We start from the raw sequence: 24,874 nt of genomic DNA, 5'->3' as shown, positions 1-24,874 counted from the left end.
AGTTTGGTAGATTAAGTTGATCGTTTTTAAAATCTTTACATCTTGTATTGGTCCATGATAGCTTTCCGAAGCATGTTTTCCTTTAAATTCAGTATAGGTACATGAATTATAGAATGTTCTCATAATCATTTTATTTGTCATTATTTTCTCTTGCCAGATTGCAACATGTTTTTCGGCGATTCTGCATTATTTGAATCACCTGGGTTTCCTAGTGAATATCCTGAGAACCTGCAATGCGTCTATGACTTTTATAACATAAACGATGAGTGCTGGAGAATTACCGCTTATTACTTTGATTTGCAGGATAAGGAGAATGACCAATGTCGAGATAGATTCTTTGTAAGTATTTTTGATGTTTGTTTAATGTTCCATGTGATGAGATCCGTGTGTTACGAAACATAGATATACATGTAGATAGGTAAAAAGGCAGAGAGATGTTCATTGTTGAACAGATTGATAGTAAAAAAGAGAAAGATAATAATGAAAATAATAATAATAATAATAATAATAATGATGATGATAATGATATACATTTATAGAGCACAAAATTGATAGTTAAAGAGAGCAAGTTGGAGAGAAGGGAGAAGGAAAGAAGAGAAGATAAGAGGGAGAGAGAGAGATGTTCATTGTTGAACAAATTGATAGTAAAAGAGAGAAAGATAGAGAGAAGGGAAAGGAAAAAAGAGAAGAAAGAGAGGGAGAGAAAGAGATAAATATACGTAAAGAATTCATTATCAAACCTTTGATACTTTTCCATTCAATGTCAAACCTTCAATACCATTCCTTTTAATTTCAAACCTTCAATTATATTCCATTCAATGTCAAACCTTGATACTATTCAATTCAATTTCAAACCTTGATACCATTCCTTTCAATATCAAACCTTCGATACTATTCCTTTCAATGTCAAAACTTCAATTAAATTCCATTCAATGTCAAATCTTCAATTATATTCCATTCAATGTCAAACCTTCGATACTTTTCCTTTCAACATCAAACCTTGATACTATTCCTTTCAATGTCAAACCTTGATACTATTCAATTCAATGTCAAACCTTGATACTATTCAATTCAATTTCAAACCTTGATACTATTCCTTTCAATGTCTAACCTTTGATATCATTACTTTCAATGTCAAACCTTCGATACTATTCCTTTCAATGTCAAACCTTGATACTTTTCCATTCAATGTCAAACCTACAATACCATTCCATTCAATGTCAAACCTTCAATTATATTCCATTCAATTTCAAACCTTCAATTATATTCCATTCAATGTCAAATCTTCAATTATATTCCATTCAATGTCAAACCTTCAATTATATTCCATTCAATGGCAAACTTTCGATTATATTCCATTCAATGTCAAACCATGATACCATTCCATTCAATGTCAAACCTTCAATTATATTCCATTCAATTTCAAACCTTCTATTATATTCCATTCAATGTCAAAAATTCAATTATATTCCATTCAATGTCAAATCTTCAATTATATTCCATTCAATGTCAAACCTTCAATTATATTCCATTCAATGGCAAACTTTCGATTATATTCCATTCAATGTCAAACCTTGATACTATTCCTTTCAATGGCAAACCTTCAATTATATTCCATTCAATGTCAAACCTTCAATTATATTCCATTCAATGTCAAACCTTTGATTATATTCCATTTAATGTCAAACCTTCGATTATATTCCATTCAATGTCAAACCTTCACACTAGGTTGAGGATGTAGGCTTTGCAGGACGTGAACCCTACATAGCATGTGGTCAAGAGTTTTCACCAGTCCTGTCTTTCTCTAGAACCATTCGCATTACCTTCTTTTCCGATGATAAGTATAGTGGCAGGGGATTCAGTGCCGTGGCTAGAAGTGAAGCCTGCCCTGTGTATGGATTCCTGACAGGGCCATACAGTGAAGAGGTAAGATCAAGAAGTATTTCTGTTTCCTTTCTTTCAGACCTATTCATTTTCACATTAATATGAATGTACATAAAATTTGAACTCAAGCTGGGCATTGAAAGTGCATATAATAACAGTTTATCATTGACCTCTTCTGCTTCATGGATTTGTTATTTTTTAGCTTAACGTTACAGAAAAATATTAAAGGCATCGTTTAACAATGTTAAATCTGAGATGCATGGCCCTACGTGTTATCAGTGTCTGTGATATGGTGTAATATTGAAGCCCTAAAAAGCTTCAAAATGATCATAAACACTATGAATATGACTGACAAAGAAAGCGGACAAAATATACAGTTCCTCAGGTAGACAAAGGAACATTCCTTCACTGCTATTATGTAAAAACGTGTAGAACAGGTGTCACATGCATATTCACCTTTTTACATAATAGCAGTGAAGGGATGTTCCTTTGTCTAACTGAGGAACAGTATATTTTGTCCGCTTTCTTTGTCAGTCATGTTCATAGTGAAAGGGCCTCAAAAAAGTAACGAGTGACCGGTTTTACCATACTGATTTTCCCCAATAAACTGTAGTGTAAAAAAAACTGTTAGGAAAGCGGTTTTTGAAATTTTAATTTCCAATCATAAATATCTTGATAATCATACAGGCGATCGGCTTGTAAAAGTCATGGGATTCCGGACTAACCTAAGGATATATGAATTTGATTGAAGCATGAGCTACATCAAGGATTTTGTTTCAGAATCTGAGACAAAGATACGTTTCCCTTTTAAAACAAGCCAGTTGAGAAATACATGCTCATGAGCACACTTACCGGTAGGTTACTTGTACCAAACTGTAAAACTTAGTAAGGACAATAATGAACATGACTCATTAGAGCTAGGTCACTGTTATTCTTTTGTAAGAAAACAAGGCGTGATACATTGGTAGAAGGGAAGCACTTCTATCACAAGTAATTATGCTAAACTACACTAGTATGACATTCTCCATATTTAAAAGATCTGTGGATATGGATATTTCAATTTATCACTTGTGATATATATATATACAAAGTAGCTTTCCAAAAATCTGAAGTATCCTATCAGAGACATGGGTGACAACTAGCATCCCTGATCTGACATACTGTTAATATATTTAGGCTTTTCACTTTACCCAGAGTTGATATAAAAGTTTATTTTTTGTGTTTTGAATTGCTGAGTTTTTAGTGCACTTTTTTCACTTTCCTGCACAATATCCATGGAATAATTTCTTTAATTTTATCATTTTGCAGTGTTCAGCGACATGCGGTGAAGGAGTAGTGTACAGAAATGTAACGTGTCAAGATCTGATGACCAGAGCGGTTGTCAATGATTCTCTTTGTAGTGAACTAAGACCTTCAGAGATAAAGCCTTGCAGACGGGAACCTTGCCCATGTAAGCACACACATACTCTCTCTTATGTTAAGAAGCTCTTTGTAGTGAACACATTGCCTATGGAAACTGGGTGGTCACTGAATTAACCTCATTGGAACTACAGAATTCAGTTGTCATGGTTAAGTATGACTTGCAGGAATTGATAGTGAAAGGTTCAGATTCAATCTTCAACCTTCAACGTGATTGAAGGAACTCCTATGTTGCAGCAGTGCCTAGTGAAAGTTTCAGATTCAAACTATACAGATTTAAAAGAAGAAACATCTCTTAGTTTGGTATGACTAATGTTGCAGTGTACATGGATAAATTAGGATCCTAGGATTAAAGAGAAGGAACAACTATTCGAACATGACTGTTGCAGAGTGCATAGGGATAGATTCAGCTTTCATGTGAAGGTTAAAAAGAAGAACTTCCGATAGTTCAGTATGGCTGCTCAAGCAGTCTCTAGGAATAAATTTTTGTTGGAGAGCCATCTCATGTTAAAAAGAGAAGTGACTTCTCCTTAGGTAAATTGCTCGTTGAGTCTTTTGTATTTGACTGTAAAATATCTTAACCAAGCAATTACCAATTGATTCAAAAGAATAATAGTTAAAACTCCCTTAGGATCAGAATTTTTGTTGTTTTAGTTTTTATTTTATTATCAGTATATACCCATGACAACCGTATGACAATGACATGTTTTTATCCTGATTTGTTTGCAGCTTGCGATACGTTCATCGTCCAAGATGCCCAGTATATCTCTAGTCCCAACTACCCACAACCATATGACAATGACGGGAATTGTACCACAATCATTGTCGCTCCAGAGGGGATGTGTATCAATCTCTTTTTCATCTCTTTTGAGCTTCAAGAACCGGACATGTATGCTGGTTGTATTGCATCAGATTTTCTCGCGGTATGTTGATAATTAGATTTGATTTGATTTTTATTGACTTTATCGACCTGCTCTTGGGGTATGAGAATACAAACATATTTACATACTATCAATATAACAATAGTATAACAATGATTAACATGTGATAACATGAACAAATAAACATATTTACGAATCAAGGCGAACATGCATAGCATGTGTGCTATGAAAATATCAAATATTTTAAAAGAAATTGCAATAGGATTAGATTTTATAATGTTGACATGTAGTCTCATGCAGTCTCATAGTGCAGACACTGTTACACATAAATACTGTCAAGGGTCTGTACCTTTAGACTAACTAATGAACATTGTGTTACTTTCTTCCTCATGTAGTCTCATAGTGCAGACACTGTTACACATAAATACTGTCAAGGGTCTGTACCTTCAGACTAACTAATTAATATTATGTTACATTCTTCCCCCTCAGATCACTGACCTCATCTTAGCGGAAGATCCATACTTTGCTTTGGACCAGGCCTATTGTGGGAACCAAGAGAACTTTCTCTGGTTCTCTACTCAAAATTTGGCTGTCTTGAGTTTCCTTTCCAATGACGAAGGCGTTTATCCTGGGTATCAGATCTATTCAACTTTTGTCGACTGTCAGCAATATTTCTATTTGGTGACACCATTTGAAGAGGTAAAACTTTCTGACCAGTTATAATATTCTGTTTATATGGAACCTGAATGTCTAAAGCCTCGGTCACAAATGCCATTACGAACTGCTACAAACGCCGTACGAACGATTTTCAGACAATGGAAATTCGGGAAGACAATGGACAAACGGAGATTTGTACGAAATTATCGTTCCTACGAACGTTTGTGACCGTAGCATTAATGAAACCCTCCCAATATATACACCAGCTCATAAGTTTGCTCAACAACTAGAAAATATAAACTAATTTTCCCCAAATCCAGACTCTCATCTCATGAAAAACTTTTTACAGTATCTTGCCCCTTTCAAAAGATCTCTTGTAACATACTGTTTTTCCCTCAGTAATAGTATGTGATCTACTCACATTCTATGATTTTGTAAGTGCTATGGCACTTTTAGTTTTAAGTGCACCTAAATTATTGATATTGTTGTTATTATAAAGTGCAATATACCTTTTCAAACAACATTCCTTTTATTGACATTAGAGTGGTAGATTGGATGGTACATCTTTACCAAATGTAATATCTCGGATTGGAAAGTTACTTTCCATAAGTATGTTTCAGTGGAAATATACAATTATATATGTTTTTTTAAAGGGATCAGGTAACTTTGTCTCAGATTCTAAAACGAAATCCTGGATTTAGCTCATGCTGCAATGATATTTGTAAACCTTTAGGTCAGTCAGGAACTCCATGAATTTTACAAGCCGATCGCCTGTCTGATTATCAAGATATTTATGATTGGTTGTCATAACACTACAGTCTATTGGGGAAAACGAGTATGGCAAAACCGGTCACTCAAAGATTTTTACTTTTTTGAGGGACTTCTTGATCATTTTGAAGCACATTTTTTTTAGGGCTTCAATATTACACCATATCACAGACACTGATAACACGTAGGGCCGTGCATCTCAGATTTAACATTGTTAAACGATGCCTTTAAAACTCTTTTATTGTGTTTTGATTCAAAAGTAGATGAATTTGTTGAATTCTCAATAATTTCCCTGCTATTAGGGGTCCAATGTGATACAGACATCAAACAAGTTTTATATAACATTGTAGGATGAAAAATTATAGATTAAAATTTTATTGATTTCCATTTTGAAGATTTATGCTATTAAATTATTTACTAATATATTTCTTGTTGACAACTTTCCTTTTAATTATTCATTTATTGCCTTTTTTCATGTGCAGTGCTCTGTTACTTGTGGCTTAGGGGAAGTGAGACGTGACATTTTTTGTGTGGACAGATACACCAACGACACTGTATCTGATGATCAATGTGCAGGGGATGTGCGCCCTATTGAGTTTTTGCCATGCTATATAGACAACTGTCCAGTAGGTAAGTACATGTATCTATAGCAAATAATGATAATATCATAATAAATTGCACTTTTTATAGCGCATAATACACTGATGTCTCTAGTTACCCTGAAAAGGCGCTTTGGCATTCAAGGAATTTCTTCCTACCAGAAAATTGTTCTTATTACCTGGGTGGAGGGTGGCAAATGTGGATCAATGTCTTGTCAAAGGATATTAATGCTGCGGCAGGACTTGAACCATGAAACATGTAATCCACAGTCAATTGGCAAACGGTGTGTATCAACTAGACCCTGCTTATACAGCTTAAGGTATAAACATTGAATCAATCAATTTTCTCTTGACATTTTTTTAGAAGGATGCCCAAGTGATCAGAACGTCACCACAGACATTGGGAATGCTACAGCTGTAGTATACTGGACACCACCTACACCACCACCAGATTACTCTGTTAACAAGACATCCACTAACAATCCTGGAGATGACTTTCCTATTGGAAACAACACAGTAACCTACTCTGCAAGTGATGATGAAGGAAATACAGAAACATGCTCCTTCTTTGTAGTTGTGTCTGGTAAGTGCTTTTTTTCATCTTCTGAAAAACAGTTTGGTAATCTCTAGTGAGAGCTGGAATCAGATTTTAGAAATGCAACCTTTTTCTATCTCATAAAATCTTTCTCACAGATAATGAGATTCCAGTCATTAGTGGATGCCCAAGTGATCAGAATGTCACAACAGACAGTGGGAATGCTACAGCTGTAGTAATCTGGACACCACCTACAGCAACAGATAACTCTGGTAGCCAGACACTGACATCCACTAACAATCCTGGAGATGACTTTCCTATTGGAAACAACACTGTGACCTACTCTGCAAGTGATGATGAAGGAAATACAGAAACATGCACCTTCTTTGTAGTTGTGTCTGGTAAGTGCTTTCCTACACTTCATCTTCTGAAAAACAGTTTGGTAATCTCTAGTGAGAGCTGGAATCAGATTTTAGAAATGCAACCTTTTTCTATCTCATAAAATCTTTCTCACAGATAATGAGAATCCAGTCATTAGTGGATGCCCAAGTGATCAGAATGTCACAACAGACAGTGGGAATGCTACAGCTGTAGTAATCTGGACACCACCTACAGCAACAGATAACTCTGGTAGCCAGACACTGACATCCACTAACAATCCTGGAGATGACTTCCCTATTGGAAACAACACTGTGACCTACTCTGCAAGTGATGATGCAGGAAATACAGAAACATGCACCTTCTTTGTAGTTGTGTCTGGTAAGTGCTTCTCTTTTACTTTATCTTCTGAAAAACAGTTTGGTAATCTGTAGTGAGAGCTGGAATCAGATTTTAGAAATGCTACATTTTTATGCCTCCGCTACAAAGTAGCCGGAGTCATTATGTTTTTGGGTTGTCCGTCCGTACGTCTGTAAGTCCCGTTCTCGCGATCGCGTTATCTCAAGAACAGATTGATGGATTCCTGTTAAACTTAGGTCATGTATGTATCATGCAGAGCCAATGAACTGATTAGAATTTGGGGTCATGAGGTCAAAGGTCACAGGGCTCATTATGTATGCAAAAATAGCTTGTGATCGCTTTATCTCAAGAATTGATTGATGTATTCCCGCCAAACTTGGGTCATGTATGTATGTTGCAGAGCCAGTGAACTTATTAGATTTTGGGGTCATGAGGTCAAAGGTCATGGGGCTCGTTATGTATGGCTGTAAATAGCATGTGAACGCATTATCATTAGAACCAACGGATGGATTACTATCATACTCAGGACATGAATTTATCTTGCAGAGCCATGCATATGAAAAATAGCTCATAATCACGATATTCTGAGAACTGTTAATGGATTACAATCAAACTTAAATATTAAAAATATTGCTTCCGTTTTGGTTTGTAAAATCGCTCTATGGCTGAGGCATCATTCTCAACTGCGCGCAGTCAAAGTTCCATCTAGTTATATCTCATAATCTTTCTCACAGATAATGAGATTCCAGTCTTTAGTGGATGCCCAAGTGATCAGAATGTCACAACAAACATTGGGAATGGTACAGCTGTAGTAATCTGGACACCACCTACAGCAACAGATAACTCTGGTAACCTGACACTGACATCCACCAACAATCCTGGAGATGACTTTCCTATTGGAAACAACACTGTGACCTACTCTGCAAGTGATTATGCAGGAAATACAGAAACATGCACCTTCTTTGTAGTTGTGTCTGGTAAGTAGTTCTCTTGTAATTCATCTTCTGAAAAACAGTTTGTAATCTCTAGTGAAAGCTGTAATCAGATTTTAGAAATGCTACATTTTCATGCCTCCGCTACAAAGTAACCGGAGTCATTATGTTTTTGGGTTGTCCGTCCGTACGTCTGTAAGTCCTGTTCTCGCGATCGCGTTATCTCAAGAACAGATTGATGGATTCCAGTTTAACTTGGGCCATGTATGCATCTTGCAGAGCCAATGAACTGATTAGATGTTGGGGTCATGAGGTCAAAGGTCATGGGGCTCATTGTGAATACCTATAAATAGCCTGTGAACGCATTATCATTAGAACCGATATGCACCTTCTTTGTAGTTGTGTCTGGTAAGTGCTTTTCTTACTCTTCATCTTCTGAAAAACAGTTTGGTAATCTCTAGTGAGAGCTGGAATCAGATTTTAGAAATGCTACATTTTCATGCCTCCGCTTCAAAGTAGCCGGAGTCATTATGTTTTGGGGTTGTCCGTACGTCTGTAAGTCCCGTTATCGCGATCGCGTTATCTCAAGAACAGATTGATGGATTCCTGTTAAACTTAGGTCATGTATGTATCTTGCAGAGCCAATGAACTGATTAGATTTTGGGGTCATGAGGTCAAAGGTCACAGGGCTCATTATGTTTGCAAAAATAGCTTGTGATCGCTTTATCTCAAGAATTGATTGATGGATTCCTGCCAAACTTGGGTCATGTATGTATCTTGCAGAGCCAGGGAACTTATTAGATTTTGGGGTCATGAGGTCAAAGGTCATGGGGCTCGTTATGTATGGCTGTAAATAGCATGTGAACGCATTATCATTAGAACCGACAGATGGATTACTATCATACTCAGGACATGAATTTATCTTGCAGAGCCATGCATATGAAAAATAGCTCATAATCACGATGTTCTGAGAACTGTTAATGGATTACAATCAAACTTAAATATTAAAAATATTGCTTCCGTTTTGGTTTGTAAAATCGCTCTATGGCTGAGGCATCATTCTCAACTGCGCGCAGTCAAAGTTCCATCTAGTTATATCACATAATCTTTCTCACAGATAATGAGATTCCAGTCTTTAGTGGATGCCCAAGTGATCAGAATGTCACAACAGACATTGGGAATGCTACAGCTGTAGTAATCTGGACACCACCTACAGCAACAGATAACTCTGGTAGCCAGACACTGACATCCACTAACAATCCTGGAGATGACTTCCCTATTGGAAACAACACAGTAACCTACTCTGCAAGTGATGATGCAGGAAATACAGAAACATGCACCTTCTTTGTAATTGTGTCTGGTAAGTGCTTCTCTTGTACTTCAACTTCTGAAAAACAGTTTGGTAATGTCTAGTGAGAGCTGGAATCAGATTTTAGAAATGCTACATTTTAATGCCTCCGCTACAAAGTAACCGGAGCCATTATGTTTTGGGGTTGTCCGTCCGTACGTCTGTAAGTCCCGTTATCGCGATCGCGTTATCTCAAGAACAGATTGATGGATTCCCATTTAACTTGGGCCATGTATGTAACTTGCAGAGCCAATGAACTGATTATATTTTGGGGTCATGAGGTCACAGGTCATGGGGCTCATTGTGAATACCTATAAATAGCCTGTGAACGCATTATCATTAGAACCGATATGCACCTTCTTTGTAGTTGTGTCTGGTAAGTGCTTTCCTACACTTCATCTTCTGAAAAACAGTTTGGTAATCTCTAGTGAGAGCTGGAATCAGATTTTAGAAATGCAACCTTTTTCTATCTCATAAAATCTTTCTCACAGATAATGAGATTCCAGTCTTTAGTGGATGCCCAAGTGATCAGAATGTCACAACAGACAGTGGGAATGCTAAAGCTGTAGTAACTTGGACACCACCTACAGCAACAGATAACTCTGGTAACCAGACACTGACATCCACTAACAATCCTGGAGATGACTTCCCTATTGGAAACAACACTGTGACCTACTCTGCAAGTGATGATGCAGGAAATACAGAAACATGCACCTTCTTTGTAGTTGTGTCTGGTAAGTGCTTCTCTTGTACTTCATCTTCTGAAAAACAGTTTGGTAATCTCTAGTGAGAGCTGGAATCAGATTTTAGAAATACAATATTTTTATGCCTCCGTTACGAAGTAGCCGGAGGCATTATGTTTTCAGGTTGTCCGTCCGTCCATCCGTACGTACATACGTACGTCCCGTTCTCATGATCGCGTTATCTGAAGAACTAATTGATGGATTCCTGCCAAACTTTGGTCATTTATGTATCTTGCAGAGCCAATGAACTGATTAGATTTTGGGGTCATGAGGTCAAAGGTCAAAGGTCACAGGGCTCATTATGTATGCAAAAATAGCTTGTGATCATATTATCATTAGAACAGATTGATGGGTTCCTGCCAAACTTAGATCATTTATGTATCTTGCAGAACCAATGAACTGAGTAGATTCTTGGGTCATGAGGTCAAAATAGCTTGTGAACGCATTCTCATTAGAACTGGCAGATGGATTACTATTTAACTCAGGACATCTTGCAGAGCCAATGGACTGAGTAGATTTTAGGGTCATGAGGTCAAAGATCAAAGGGTCATATATGTATATGAGAAATTGCTTGTAATCACGATATTCTGAGAACCTGTTAATTGATTACAATTGAACTTGAATTTGAAAAATTTCTTCTGTTTTGGTTTGTGAAATTGCTCTATGACGAAGGCATCATTTTCGAAGTTCCATCTAGTTCTATTTCATATAATCTTTCTCACAGATAATGAGATTCCAGTCATTAGTGGATGCCCAAGTGATCAGAATGTCGCCACAGACATTGGGAATGCTACAGCTGTAGTAACTTGGACACCACCTACAGCAACAGATAACTCTGGTAACCTGACACTGACATCCACCAACAATCCTGGAGATGACTTTCCTATTGGAAACAACACTGTGACCTACTCTGCAAGTGATTATGCAGGAAATACAGAAACATGCACCTTCTTTGTAGTTGTGTCTGGTAAGTAGTTCTCTTGTACTTCATCTTCTGAAAAACAGTTTGTAATCTCTAGTGAAAGCTGTAATCACATTTTAGAAATGCTACATTTTCATGCCTCCGCTACAAAGTAACCGGAGTCATTATGTTTTTGGGTTGTCCGTCCGTACGTCTGTAAGTCCTGTTCTCGCGATCGCGTTATCTCAAGAACAGATTGATGGATTCCAGTTTAACTTGGGCCATGTATGCATCTTGCAGAGCCAATGAACTGATTAGATGTTGGGGTCATGAGGTCAAAGGTCATGGGGCTCATTGTGAATACCTATAAATAGCCTGTGAACGCATTATCATTAGAACCGATATGCACCTTCTTTGTAGTTGTGTCTGGTAAGTGCTTTTCTTACTCTTCATCTTCTGAAAAACAGTTTGGTAATCTCTAGTGAGAGCTGGAATCAGATTTTAGAAATGCTACATTTTCATGCCTCTGCTTCAAAGTAGCCGGAGTCATTATGTTTTGGGGTTGTCCGTACGTCTGTAAGTCCCGTTATCGGGATCGCGTTATCTCAAGAACAGATTGATGGATTCCTGTTAAACTTAGGTCATGTATGTATCTTGCAGAGCCAATGAACTGATTAGATTTTGGGGTCATGAGGTCAAAGGTCACAGGGCTCACTATGTTTGCAAAAATAGCTTGTGATCGCTTTATCTCAAGAATTGATTGCTTTATCTCAAGAATTGATTGATGGATTCCTGCCAAACTTGGGTCATGTATGTATCTTGCAGAGCCAGGGAACTTATTAGATTTTGGGGTCATGAGGTCAAAGGTCATGGGGCTCGTTATGTATGGCTGTAAATAGCATGTGAACGCATTATCATTAGAACCGACAGATGGATTACTATCATACTCAGGACATGAATTTATCTTGCAGAGCCATGCATATGAAAAATAGCTCATAATCACGATGTTCTGAGAACTGTTAATGGATTACAATCAAACTTAAATATTAAAAATATTGCTTCCGTTTTGGTTTGTAAAATCGCTCTATGGCTGAGGCATCATTCTCAACTGCGCGCAGTCAAAGTTCCATCTAGTTATATCTCATAATCTTTCTCACAGATAATAAGATTCCAGTCTTTAGTGGATGCCCAAGTGATCAGAATGTCACAACAGACATTGGGAATGCTACAGCTGTAGTAACCTGGACACCACCTACAGCAACAGATAACTCTGGTAGCCAGACACTGACATCCACTAACAATCCTGGAGATGACTTCCCTATTGGAAACAACACAGTAACCTACTCTGCAAGTGATGATGCAGGAAATACAGAAACATGCACCTTCTTTGTAATTGTGTCTGGTAAGTGCTTCTCTTGTACTTCAACTTCTGAAAAACAGTTTGGTAATGTCTAGTGAGAGCTGGAATCAGATTTTAATAATGCTACATTTTAATGCCTCCGCTACAAAGTAACCGGAGCCATTATGTTTTGGGGTTGTCCGTCCGTACGTCTGTAAGTCCCGTTATCGCGATCGCGTTATCTCAAGAACAGATTGATGGATTCCCATTTAACTTGGGCCATGTATGTAACTTGCAGAGCCAATGAACTGATTATATTTTGGGGTCATGAGGTCAAAGGTCATGGGGCTCATTATGAATACCTATAAATAGCCTGTGAACGCATTATCATTAGAACCGATATGCACCTTCTTTGTAGTTGTGTCTGGTAAGTGCTTTCCTACACTTCATCTTCTGAAAAACAGTTTGGTAATCTCTAGTGAGAGCTGGAATCAGATTTTAGAAATGCAACCTTTTTCTATCTCATAAAATCTTTCTCACAGATAATGAGAATCCAGTCTTTAGTGGATGCCCAAGTGATCAGAATGTCACAACAGACAGTGGGAATGCTACAGCTGTAGTAACTTGGACACCACCTACAGCAACAGATAACTCTGGTAACCAGACACTGACATCCACTAACAATCCTGGAGATGACTTCCCTATTGGAAACAACACTGTGACCTACTCTGCAAGTGATGATGCAGGAAATACAGAAACATGCACCTTCTTTGTAGTTGTGTCTGGTAAGTGCTTCTCTTGTACTTCATCTTCTGAAAAACAGTTTGGTAATCTCTAGTGAGAGCTGGAATCAGATTTTAGAAATACAATATTTTTATGCCTCCGTTACGAAGTAGCCGGAGGCATTATGTTTTCAGGTTGTCCGTCCGTCCATCCGTACGTACATACGTACGTCCCGTTCTCATGATCGCGTTATCTGAAGAACTAATTGATGGATTCCTGCCAAACTTTGGTCATTTATGTATCTTGCAGAGCCAATGAACTGATTAGATTTTGGGGTCATGAGGTCAAAGGTCAAAGGTCACAGGGCTCATTATGTATGCAAAAATAGCTTGTGATCATATTATCATTAGAACAGATTGATGGGTTCCTGCCAAACTTAGATCATTTATGTATCTTGCAGAACCAATGAACTGAGTAGATTCTTGGGTCATGAGGTCAAAATAGCTTGTGAACGCATTCTCATTAGAACTGGCAGATGGATTACTATTTAACTCAGGACATCTTGCAGAGCCAATGGACTGAGTAGATTTTAGGGTCATGAGGTCAAAGATCAAAGGGTCATATATGTATATGAGAAATTGCTTGTAATCACGATATTCTGAGAACCTGTTAATTGATTACAATTGAACTTGAATTTGAAAAATTTCTTCTGTTTTGGTTTGTGAAATTGCTCTATGACGAAGGCATCATTTTCGAAGTTCCATCTAGTTCTATTTCATATAATCTTTCTCACAGATAATGAGATTCCAGTCATTAGCGGATGCCCAAGTGATCAGAATGTCGCCACAGACATTGGGAATGCTACAGCTGTAGTAACTTGGACACCACCTACAGCAACAGATAACTCTGGTAACCAGACACTGACATCCACTAACAATCCTGGAGATGACTTCCCTATTGGAAACAACACAGTAACTTACTCTGCAAATGATGATGCAGGAAATACAGAAACATGCACCTTCTTTGTAGTTGTGTCTGGTAAGAGCTTCTCTTGTAATTCATCTTCTGAAAAACAGTTTGGTAATCTCTAGTGAGAGCTGTAATCAGATTTTAGAAATGCTACATTTTCATGCCTCCGCTACAAAGTAGCCGGAGTCATTATGTTTTGGGGTTGTCCGTCCGTACGTCTGTAAGTCCCGTTATCGCGATCGCGTTATCTCAAGAACAGATTGATGGATTCCCGTTTAACTTGGGCCATGTATGTATCTTGCAGAGCCAATGAACTGATTAGATTTTGGGGTCATGAGGTCAAAGGTCATGGGGCTCATTGTGAATACCTATAAATAGCCTGTGAACGCATTATCATTAGAACCGATATGCACCTTCTTTGTAGTTGTGTCTGGTAAGTGCTTTTCCTACACTTCATCTTCTGAAAAACAGTTTGGTAATCTCTAGTGAGAGCTGGAATCAGATTTTAGAACTGCAATATTTTTCTATCTCATATAATCTTTCTCACAGATAATGAGAATCCAGTCATTAGTGGATGCCCAAGTGATCAGAATGTCGCCACATCCATTGGGAATGCAGCTGTAGTAACCTGGACACCACCTACAGCAACAGATAACTCTGGTAACCAGACACTGACATCCACTAACAATCCTGGAGATGACTTCACTATTGGAAACAACACAGTAACCTACTCTGCAAGTGATGATGCAGGAAATACAGAATATTGCACCTTCTTTGTAGTTGTGTCTGGTAAGTGAATTTTATCATACAAGATATTATAAACCTCTCTTCAGAAATCTAGCCATCTGTCATGGGAGGCTGTCCACCCAGGCGCGCCTCGGGGTCATGGGATGCCGTCCACCAAGACGCGCCTCAAGGTCATGGGAGGATGCAACGTCCCCTTCAGCCTATAAAACGGCAGAGATGCCAACCAGTACGATTAAATCGTATTAGTACGATATTAAGAGTGAAATATGATCTTACGATCTTAAAATACGATTTTTCATAAAAAACTAAAAAACAAAAAACTATTTTTATTTTTTTTAAACCCATAAAAACAGCAGAATCGCAAAGAAACATGTACAAGTAAACCCCTGCAACCCCAACAAAAACTTTGCTTTACAATTCTCTCATAAAATGTTAATGAAAGAGCAAACATTTTACTTTACCGTACTTACCAGTCAAACATTTTTCCCTTTTTCTGAGGGGGGAAGGGAAGGAGGGAGGGGGAGGGAGGGAAGGAGGGAGGGGGAAGGGAAGGAGGGAGGGGGAGAGAGGGAAGGATGGGGAGGGAGGAAGGGAGGAAGGGGGAGGGAGGGAAGGATGGGGAGGGAGGGAAGGATGGGGAGGAAGGGAAGGAGGGAGGGGGAAGGGAAGGAGGGAGGGGGAGGGAGGGAAGGATGGGGAAGGGAAGGAGGGAGGGGGAGGGAGGGAAGGATGGGGAGGGAAGAAGGGAAGGAGGGAGGGGGGAGGGAAGGAGGGAGGGGGAGGGAGGGAGAGGGAGGAAGGTTTGATTGTTTTTCTGTGTGCACTGTTTATTAAGAATGAGTAGTCATGAAGGTTTGATTGTATTTCTATGTAGATTGTAACTACACCATCGATGGAGCATCCATGGTCTCAGGAAACCTCTCAAGTCCTAACTACCCTAACTCATCACCCAGTGGACTATTCTGTCCTATTACTTTCATCATACCCCAAGGGACTGTGCTGAACATCATGATCGTTGAATTCAACCTCGATGCTAGCTGCTCGGAGTATATTAAGGTTAGTTTTAGTCTAATACTGTACCCCAGTTTCACCCACAAGACCGACTCCAGACCGACTTCACACCGACTTCACACAGACTCCACACCGACTCCACACCGACTCCACACCGACTCCACACCGACTCCACACCGACTCCAGACAGACTCTAGACAACAGATGGAACAAAAAATAGTTACATTACCCCCAAATGGAAAAGAATCGATAAGTTTGAAATCGGTGTGGAGTTTGTTCGATGATGCGGCTTTAATAGGTATTAAGCCCACATTTTTATCCTAACAACTGTATAGCCATGTTCTGCTTTAGTTTATATAGCCATGCTCTCATGCCCCTTTAAGTGACTGTAATATGTTATAAACATGACTCGTCAGTCTGGGGATAAGTGAAAGAAACATGTATCTCCTAGATTAATTAAAAGAGCTAGCCTAATTCAGTTTTAATGCACTAACCTATTGCTTTATTTAGTTGTCCTATGTTTATATATCTACATGCTCTTGCCCATCACACATCTAAATATATTATTTCAGGTATGTTTAACAATATTTTCATATGTTTTTGTAATGATCCACTCTTGAAATCACTTGAAAATGGTTTGATATATCACTGTAATTATTGTCAGAAAATATACACATGTCGGCATGCACAACACAGCTGCGCGAAAATAGACCGGAAGCGACTTAGTCAGCGAACTTCCCAGAGTGCAATTGGGCCTGAACGTAACACACAACAACCCTATTCACAAACCTTGACATGCGGCCAGTAGCAATTAATAGACCAATTCAGGGAAAGCACTTGGACAAAAGACCCCAAATATCTAGAGATCTTTTAAACATGGAGATGTCTCACGTTGTGCATTTTAGAATATTCATTATCAAAGTGATGGACGTGTTTCATGAATACCTTTTTTTATCCCCTCTTAAGAGAAATACTTCCACTTACTGTGTTCCATAGAATATACCATCGATGCATAATTGAATAATGATTAATGGACTATGATGAACGTGTATTTGTCTTAGTGGATCTTATAGTTTTGTACAGATGCGTAGATTGTAACTATACATGTACAAACTGACCTTTGTATCTGGAGCAAACTCAACTACCTAATATTTCTGTCACTTTGTATTTTTCTAAACTACAGTTGACTGCTAATGTAGCAGGAGAGACGAACTTCTGTAGCAACGATATAACTTTACCAGCAAGTGCGACCTACACATCGGATACTATGGTGTCTTTCCTCTATGTAACTGATAATGATGACAGCAACACACCTTACTACTTTGCTGAATGGCAGTTTATCACAGTTTAGGCTCAGACCTGGTAAGTCTTCTTTCATTATTCAGTCAAACCTGTCTTATTAGCAACCTTTCTAAAGAAGGCCACCTGTCTATCGTGACCATGCATTTTGTTTCTCTCATGAATGGAATGTTTCATGTAGAACCTGTGTAGAAAGGCCACCTGTCTACAATGGCCACTTTCTTTGTCTCCTTTGAGTGACCTCAATAGTATGGAGCGCCAAAGGGGCCAATATCAACAGTCACAAAAACAAACAAAGATGCATACAAACAAACAAAGAAGCATACAAACAAACAAAGGACAGAGCAAAATAGACAAAGTACCCAGAAGAAAGGACCAATTAACAAAGAATAAATCAAAGGTCAGAGCAAAATAGACAAAGTACAGGTCAGAAGAAACAGAGGGCGTTTTGGTTTACGGTAAGCAAATAGACATCAAGCACGAAAACGAGAAAGGACAAACTCAAAAGGACATCAGCTCAGCTACGAAGTGACCCTCAAAGGACAACAGAGGGCGTTTTGGTTTACGGTAAGCAAATAGACATCAAGCACGAAAACGAGAAAGGACAAACTCAAAAGGACATCAGCTCAGCTACGAAGTGACCCTCAAAGGACAACAGAGGGCGTTTTGGTTTACGGTAAGCAAATAGACATCAAGCACGAAAACGAGAAAGGACAAACTCAAAAGGACATCAGCTCAGCTACGAAGTGACCCTCAAAGGACAACAGAGGGCGTCCTCGAGGTTTTTTTCTTTTTAATCTAGGGCCTTCTCCAATATAATACGCTGTAGGTCAATACAACAAATATGGGCTTTCATCGAAAGGGTGCGGTGCGGTGTGGTGTGCTCAACGCACCCATTCGATAAAAGAGGGGGGCCTTTTCTCGAAAGGGTGCGTTGAGAGCGGAGTACCATTTTAACACACCCTTTCGATGAAAGCGGGGGGGGGGGGGGGGGCTTTTCTCGAAAGGGTGCGTCGACTAGTCTTTCGCATCAGTCGTTTAAAATGAGGATCTCGGACAGAAGGTAATAGTTGCCAATTTAAGTATATCGAAAATGTATTAAATGAAATGGAATGGTCTTGATTACAGAGTGGTCTCTTTGATGGGGGAGACAGAGAGAAGGAAAAAAGGGAAAGGGAAGATAAAAGGAAAGAAAGAAGAGGAAGAAGAAGAAGAAAAGAGGGAAACGGGGGCGAAAGGCTCTTGCCTCCCCCCCCGCCAAAAAATAAATAAGAGAGAAAGAGAGAAGGGAAAAGGAAAGGGAAAGAGAATAAAAAAGGAAAGGAAGAAGAATATGAAGAAAAGAGGGGCTCTTGCCTCCTCCTCCTCCCCCCGCCAAAAGATAAGTAAGAGAGAGAAGGGAAAGGGAAAGGGAAAGAGAAGATAAAAGGAAAGAAAGAAGAGGAAAAAGAAGGAAACGGAGGCGAAGGGCTCTTGCCTCCTAGCCCTTCTTCCCCTCCTCCCCCCCCCCCCCCGCCAAAAAAATAAATAAGAGAGAGAGAGAAGGGAAAGGGAAAGAGAAGATAAAAGGAAAGAAAGAAGAGGAAGAAGAAGAAAAGAGGGTAACGGGGGCAAAGGGCTCTTGCCTCCTTTCTTTCCTATTCTCCCGCTTTTTCGTTTTTCTCTTTCTTTCTTTTCTTTCTTCTCTTTTCTTTCCTTTCTTTTCTTTTTTTCTTTTCTTTTTCTTTTTTTCTTTTCTTTCCCTTTTACTCTCTTTTTCCCCCTCCCCCTTTTCTCTTTTTCCCGACGGCAGCGCAATTTTACCGACAATATCCTGACAGGTGGGGGGGGGGTGTCGCACCCCCACACCCCCTTTGGAGACGCCCCTGCCTTCGCCACTGTTGGCGACCACAAGGCTATCAATACAAATTAAGACATATTAATGAAGATTCTTTTTTAATGTTGCAGAGAGATAAGTATTTTCTCTATGAACTTGTTTAATGGAAAATAAATAATATTAAAAACATGAATACTATAGCGGTATAATGATGAGAGAGATGATTTAAGTCATACTTTTTTTCAATGTGATTGGAGTGGACTTGAGGGTGGGGGGGGGGGACCTCCTAAGATCTCGGCCGTTTCACAGCCGATCGCCGCGAAAATGCATATTTATGGTAATTTATGCAAACAAGGTCAGAGAATTCACATTTTTACCCATAAATCATATATAATTCATATTCGAGCGTTCTTTTTCACTTCATATATTCGTTAGAATAATAATACGACAACAAAGTTGGAAGAGCCAGTTTATCCCTATGTTATCTCTTGTTTTGATTATTTGTATTTATGTATTATATTATTTTGTTATTTCATTTCATTTCTAACCACAATTCAACTATTTTTACCCCAAATCAAACAAATTTACTTGAAACAAGACCAAATAACCAATGTTTTCTCTTTTTTTAAAAGAATAAATGGTATTTCCATATGTTTGGTACATAAATCACAAAAATGAGCGATTTTAGATTTTTTTGACATGCAAAAACAAAAGGTCACGTGACTCCGCAATTATACGTCCGATTTTCAACAAAAATATGTTTCAAAAGATGCGTAAGACTCGAAAGAAAAAAGTCATGAAAGAAAAACTGCCGCGGTTCCGGAGTAGTCGCGAAATTACTAGAGAGCACTAATCTTTTTTGGGGCCCTCAAAAATTTGAAAAATCGTACCCCCCCCCCCCTTGAACGCCAGGGGGGGGGTATCTCCCAAAAACGGTAAAAATTAACGTGTTTTTTTACACGTTTTTTTCACAGGGCGGAGCCCTCAGAAGCTCAGGGGTATTAAACATCAAAATTAACGTCGGATGAGCATAATTTTATACCTTATTTGTGACAGTGGCAGGACACAATTTGGTGTTGGGTCCAGGGGGCGGAGCCCCCAGAAGCTCAGGAGTTTTGTCCATTAAATAATTATTATTTTATACCTTATTTGTGACACAGGGGTCACGAATTGGCGTGGGGTCCAGGGGGTGGAGCACCCAGAAGCTCAGGGGTTTTGGGCAATAAATAACGGTCAGATGAGCATATTTTTATATCTATTTGTGACACTGGCAGAACACAAATTCTTCTTCCTCTTCCTCTTCTTTCTTTCCTTTTATCTTCTCTTTCCCTCTCCTTCTCCAACATAAGATGCAAGACGGATATATATCGACTCACCTTCTTTCCAAGAACCATACGGGCCTGGAATTTACTTCCCCCCCCCCCAGCATCTTTGCCTGCGACGCAGTCGAAACCTTCAAAGCCGGACTCTTATGGGAAGCCATCCAAGGGGGTAATATAATCATAGTCCCTCCCCACAACTGCAATGTGATGGGACTTAATTCTAAAATGTTCTAGAAGCAACAAACACTCTCTCTCGAACGATAACGTTCTTATTGGTCATCTTTATATCCCTCTTGAGGATCAGGACCAGGATCAGAACAGATTCTCTCTCTCTCTCTTATTTATTTTTTGGCGGGGGGGGGAGGGAGGAGGCAAGAGCACTTCGCCCCTGTTTCCCTCTTTTCTTATTCTTTTTCCTCTTCTTTCTTTCCTTTTATATTTTCTTTCCCTTTCCCTTCACTCTCTTTCTCTTATTTATTTTGTTGGCAGGGGGGGGGGGCAAGAGCCCTTCGCCCTTCCCCCGTTTCCCTCTTTCCTTCTTATTCCTCTTCTTACTTTCCTCTTATATTTTCTTTCCCTCTCCCTTCTCTCTCTCTTATTTATTTTTGGCGGGGGGGGGGAGGGCAAGAGCCCTTCGCCCCCGTTTCCCTCTTTTCTTCTTCTTTTTCCTCTTCTTTCTTTCCTTTTATCTCCTCTTTCCCTTTCCCTTCTCTCTCTCTCTTATTTATTTTGTTGGCAAGAGCCCTTCGCCCCCTTTCCCTCTTTTCTTCTTATGCTTCTTTCTTTCCTTTTATATTCTCTTTCCCTTTCCCTTTCCCTTCTCTCTCTCTCTCTCTCTTACTTTTTTTTCTGGGGGGGGGGGGGGTGGGGGAGGGCAAGAGCCCTTCGCCCCCGTGTCCCTCTTTTTTTCTTTTTCCTCTTCTTTCTTTCCTTTTATCTTCTCTTTCCTTTTCCCTTTCCCTTCTCTCTCTCTCCTATTTATTTGTTGGCGGGGGGGGGGGGGAGAGGCAAAAGCCCTTTGCCCCCGTTTACCTCTTTTCTTCTTCTTCTTCTTCTTTCTTTCCTTTTATCTTCTTTCCCTTTCCCTTCTCTTTCTCTCTCTCTCTGATTTATTTTTTGGCGGGGGGGGGGGGGGCAAGAGTCCTTCGCCCCCCACCTTATTCCCTCTTCTCTTCTTATTCTTCTTTCTTTCCTTTTATCTTCCCTTTCCCTTTTTTCCTTCTCTCTGTCTCCCCCATCAAAGAGACCACTCTGTAATCAAGACCATTCCATTTCATTTAATACATTTTCGATATACTTAAATTGGCAACTATTACCTTCTGTCCGAGATCCTCATTTTAAACGACTGATGCGAAAGACTAGTCGACGCACCCTTTCGAGAAAAGCCCCCCCCCCCCCGCTTTCATCGAAAGGGTGTGTTAAAATGGTACTCCGCTCTCAACGCACCCTTTCGAGAAAAGGCCCCCCTCTTTTATCGAATGGGTGCGTTGAGCACACCACACCGCACCGCACCGCACCCTTTCGATGAAAGCCCATATTTGTTGTATTGACCTACAGCGTATTATATTGGAGTAGGCCCTAGATTAAAAAGAAAAAAACCTCGAGGACGCCCTCTGTTGTCCTTTGAGGGTCACTTCGTAGCTGAGCTGATGTCCTTTTGAGTTTGTCCTTTCTCGTTTTCGTGCTTGATGTCTATTTGCTTACCGTAAACCAAAACGCCCTCTGTTGTCCTTTGAGGGTCACTTCGTAGCTGAGCTGATGTCCTTTTGAGTTTGTCCTTTCTCGTTTTCGTGCTTGATGTCTATTTGCTTACCGTAAACCAAAACGCCCTCTGTTGTCCTTTGAGGGTCACTTCGTAGCTGAGCTGATGTCCTTTTGAGTTTGTCATTTCTCGTTTTCGTGCTTGATGTCTATTTGCTTACCGTAAACCAAAACGCCCTCTGTTGTCCTTTGAGGGTCACTTCGTAGCTGAGCTGATGTCCTTTTGAGTTTGTCCTTTCTCGTTTTCGTGCTTGATGTCTATTTGCTTACCGTAAACCAAAACGCCCTCTGTTTCTTCTGACCTGTACTTTGTCTATTTTGCTCTGACCTTTGATTTATTCTTTGTTAATTGGTCCTTTCTTCTGGGTACTTTGTCTATTTTGCTCTGTCCTTTGTTTGTTTGTATGCTTCTTTGTTTGTTTGTATGCATCTTTGTTTGTTTTTGTGACTGTTGATATTGGCCCCTTTGGCGCTCCATACAATAGACAAGTTTGACTGTGCCTCTAAAATTGCGTTCAACGTTGCAAAGGGTACCTAGCTCATTAAAAAAAAAATTAGAAAAAAGTTGGATCTTTGTATTCTGTTGCAGTACAATGGCCGGAACATACATGTACACTGTCCTAATGTTTCCCTTTTATACCTCTGTTACGAAGTAGCCGGAGGCATTATGTTGTCCATACGTCCCCTTCTTGTGATCGCGTTATCTCAAGAACCGATCGATAAATTCCTGACAAAATTGGGTCATGTATGTATTTTGCAGAGCTAATGAACTGATTAGATTTTGGGGTCACGAGGTCAAAGATCAAAGAGTTATACATGCTAATGAAAAATACCTTGTAATCACGATATATTCTGAGAACCTGTTAAGGATTACAATCAAACTTTAATTTTTTTAAGATTGCTTCCATTTTGGTTTGTAAAATGGCTCTATGGCAGAGGCATCGTTGCGCGCAGTCGAAGGTCGATCTATTTTTGTATTTCTTCAACAAATCTTTACTGAAGTCAAGTTGAGAAGTAAATAATGTCCAACCTCAAGTGAATTTCTTGACCTAATGTGGAAAGATGTGTTTCGATTTCTATCACTTAAATTGGATTGAAATTATTACAAGAAATTATTAGTGTTGGAGGAAATGGGCAATAAAAAGCAGTGGGGATTCCCCAAAAAATGTTTGAAAATAAATGCAGGGCTAAACTTACACCTACTAAGACAGTCACAGCCCCTTCTGAACATGCCTTTTGTATTGAGGTCAATAACAAGTGTTGTTAATGCACACATTATTGAACAGAAAGTTTAATGCCTTTCAATAAATGAATGAATGACATTGTTTTTGTGAATTTAAAAATATGGTCTTTTTGTCTTTAATTTTGTGCTCAGTCGACCATGAACAAAAGGATTCTGCTAATTTTATTACACCGATTCTATAACTACCATTTTGAATTATTTATGTCTACTCATAAACATGATGAGGTGTTGTGCTAAGGAAGACAAGGGGAGTGTATCACAAAGACTAAGATCGAATTTAAGCTGGACATAAAGGAGAACTTACCCCAAAGAATAAGTGTAGTTATTTTGAAAAATAAGATAAATTCCAGCCCTTTGATGTACAATAAATGTTACAAACATGCAAATGTATCAAGAGATAGATATATAAAGGAAGATTTAATGCCTTTTAGCATGACATGGGCGCAGCCATTTTCTTGAAAATGTGACGTACCAGGCAGAGTTGTACATGTATTATGCACCAAGCTTTGATTAGAAAGATTTTTTAATTCAATAACAAAAACATTTATTTTTCAATGACTCAAAATCATAGCCTAGAGGGCAAAAATTACATTTGGTGAAAAATATATATAATAGGGTAACAATTGCAACTCATTCATTTAAAAAAAAATTAAATATAACAGTTGAAAAATCTATTTCATTCATGCGAAACCTTCAACACAGAACAGCACCAACTTATTTATGCAACTTGCGTTCTGGCAATTGCAGTACAAAGGATAATAGCAGGTGCATGAAATGATTCAGCACCATAAACACCTGGGAAGGAAGCATCCATAAATTTGAATACATTTAGCTGATAAACGACTCAGCATAGTACGTTATGCAATCAAGAAAATGTTGATGCCCATGTCTTGCTGAGAAACTGTACTTAATTCTTGCTTTACGTCTTTCTTATACACTTTGATTGATGGGCAAGAATGCAATAAATCTATGCGGTTATTATGGTTATGTAACTATGGCAGGCCTTTCATGCCACTGTTTGCTCTCACCATTATGATCTTTTGATAATGTCTTTTCCTTCAATAATGAATTATCAACATTTTTTAATTCTAGATTTGTGACCATGATTTGTACGTGTATGAGAGACCAATGTGACCATGATTTGTACGTGTATGAGAGACCAATGTGACCATGATTTGTACGTGTATGAGAGACCAATGTGACCATGATTTGTACGTGTATGAGAGACCAATGCCAGTA

General features: G+C 38.9%; 1 protein-coding gene across 1 annotated transcript in view; it reads left to right on the top strand.

Annotated features, from left to right (window-relative positions):
- Positions 1 to 24,874, top strand: part of ebr1 (egg bindin receptor 1) — a gene marked incomplete at its 5' end in the record, with an annotated part of 56,133 nt that overhangs the window by 30,113 nt on the left and 1,146 nt on the right. Inside the window, 19 exon segments of the mRNA NM_214665.1 lie at positions 158 to 339; positions 1,729 to 1,926; positions 3,193 to 3,334; positions 4,033 to 4,226; positions 4,674 to 4,883; positions 6,092 to 6,239; positions 6,573 to 6,791; positions 6,902 to 7,144; positions 7,260 to 7,502; positions 8,216 to 8,458; positions 9,531 to 9,773; positions 10,253 to 10,495; positions 11,229 to 11,471; positions 12,565 to 12,807; positions 13,287 to 13,529; positions 14,263 to 14,505; positions 14,986 to 15,225; positions 16,058 to 16,239; positions 17,378 to 17,556. Coding sequence (NP_999830.1) covers positions 158 to 339; positions 1,729 to 1,926; positions 3,193 to 3,334; positions 4,033 to 4,226; positions 4,674 to 4,883; positions 6,092 to 6,239; positions 6,573 to 6,791; positions 6,902 to 7,144; positions 7,260 to 7,502; positions 8,216 to 8,458; positions 9,531 to 9,773; positions 10,253 to 10,495; positions 11,229 to 11,471; positions 12,565 to 12,807; positions 13,287 to 13,529; positions 14,263 to 14,505; positions 14,986 to 15,225; positions 16,058 to 16,239; positions 17,378 to 17,545 — 4,070 coding nt within the window.

The sequence above is a fragment of the Strongylocentrotus purpuratus genome, unplaced genomic scaffold (genome assembly GCF_000002235.5).
Source record: "Strongylocentrotus purpuratus isolate Spur 01 unplaced genomic scaffold, Spur_5.0 spur5_scaffold_4, whole genome shotgun sequence".
Taxonomy (NCBI): Eukaryota; Metazoa; Echinodermata; class Echinoidea; order Camarodonta; family Strongylocentrotidae; genus Strongylocentrotus; species Strongylocentrotus purpuratus.
This window is presented reverse-complemented; position numbering and strand designations above follow the sequence as displayed.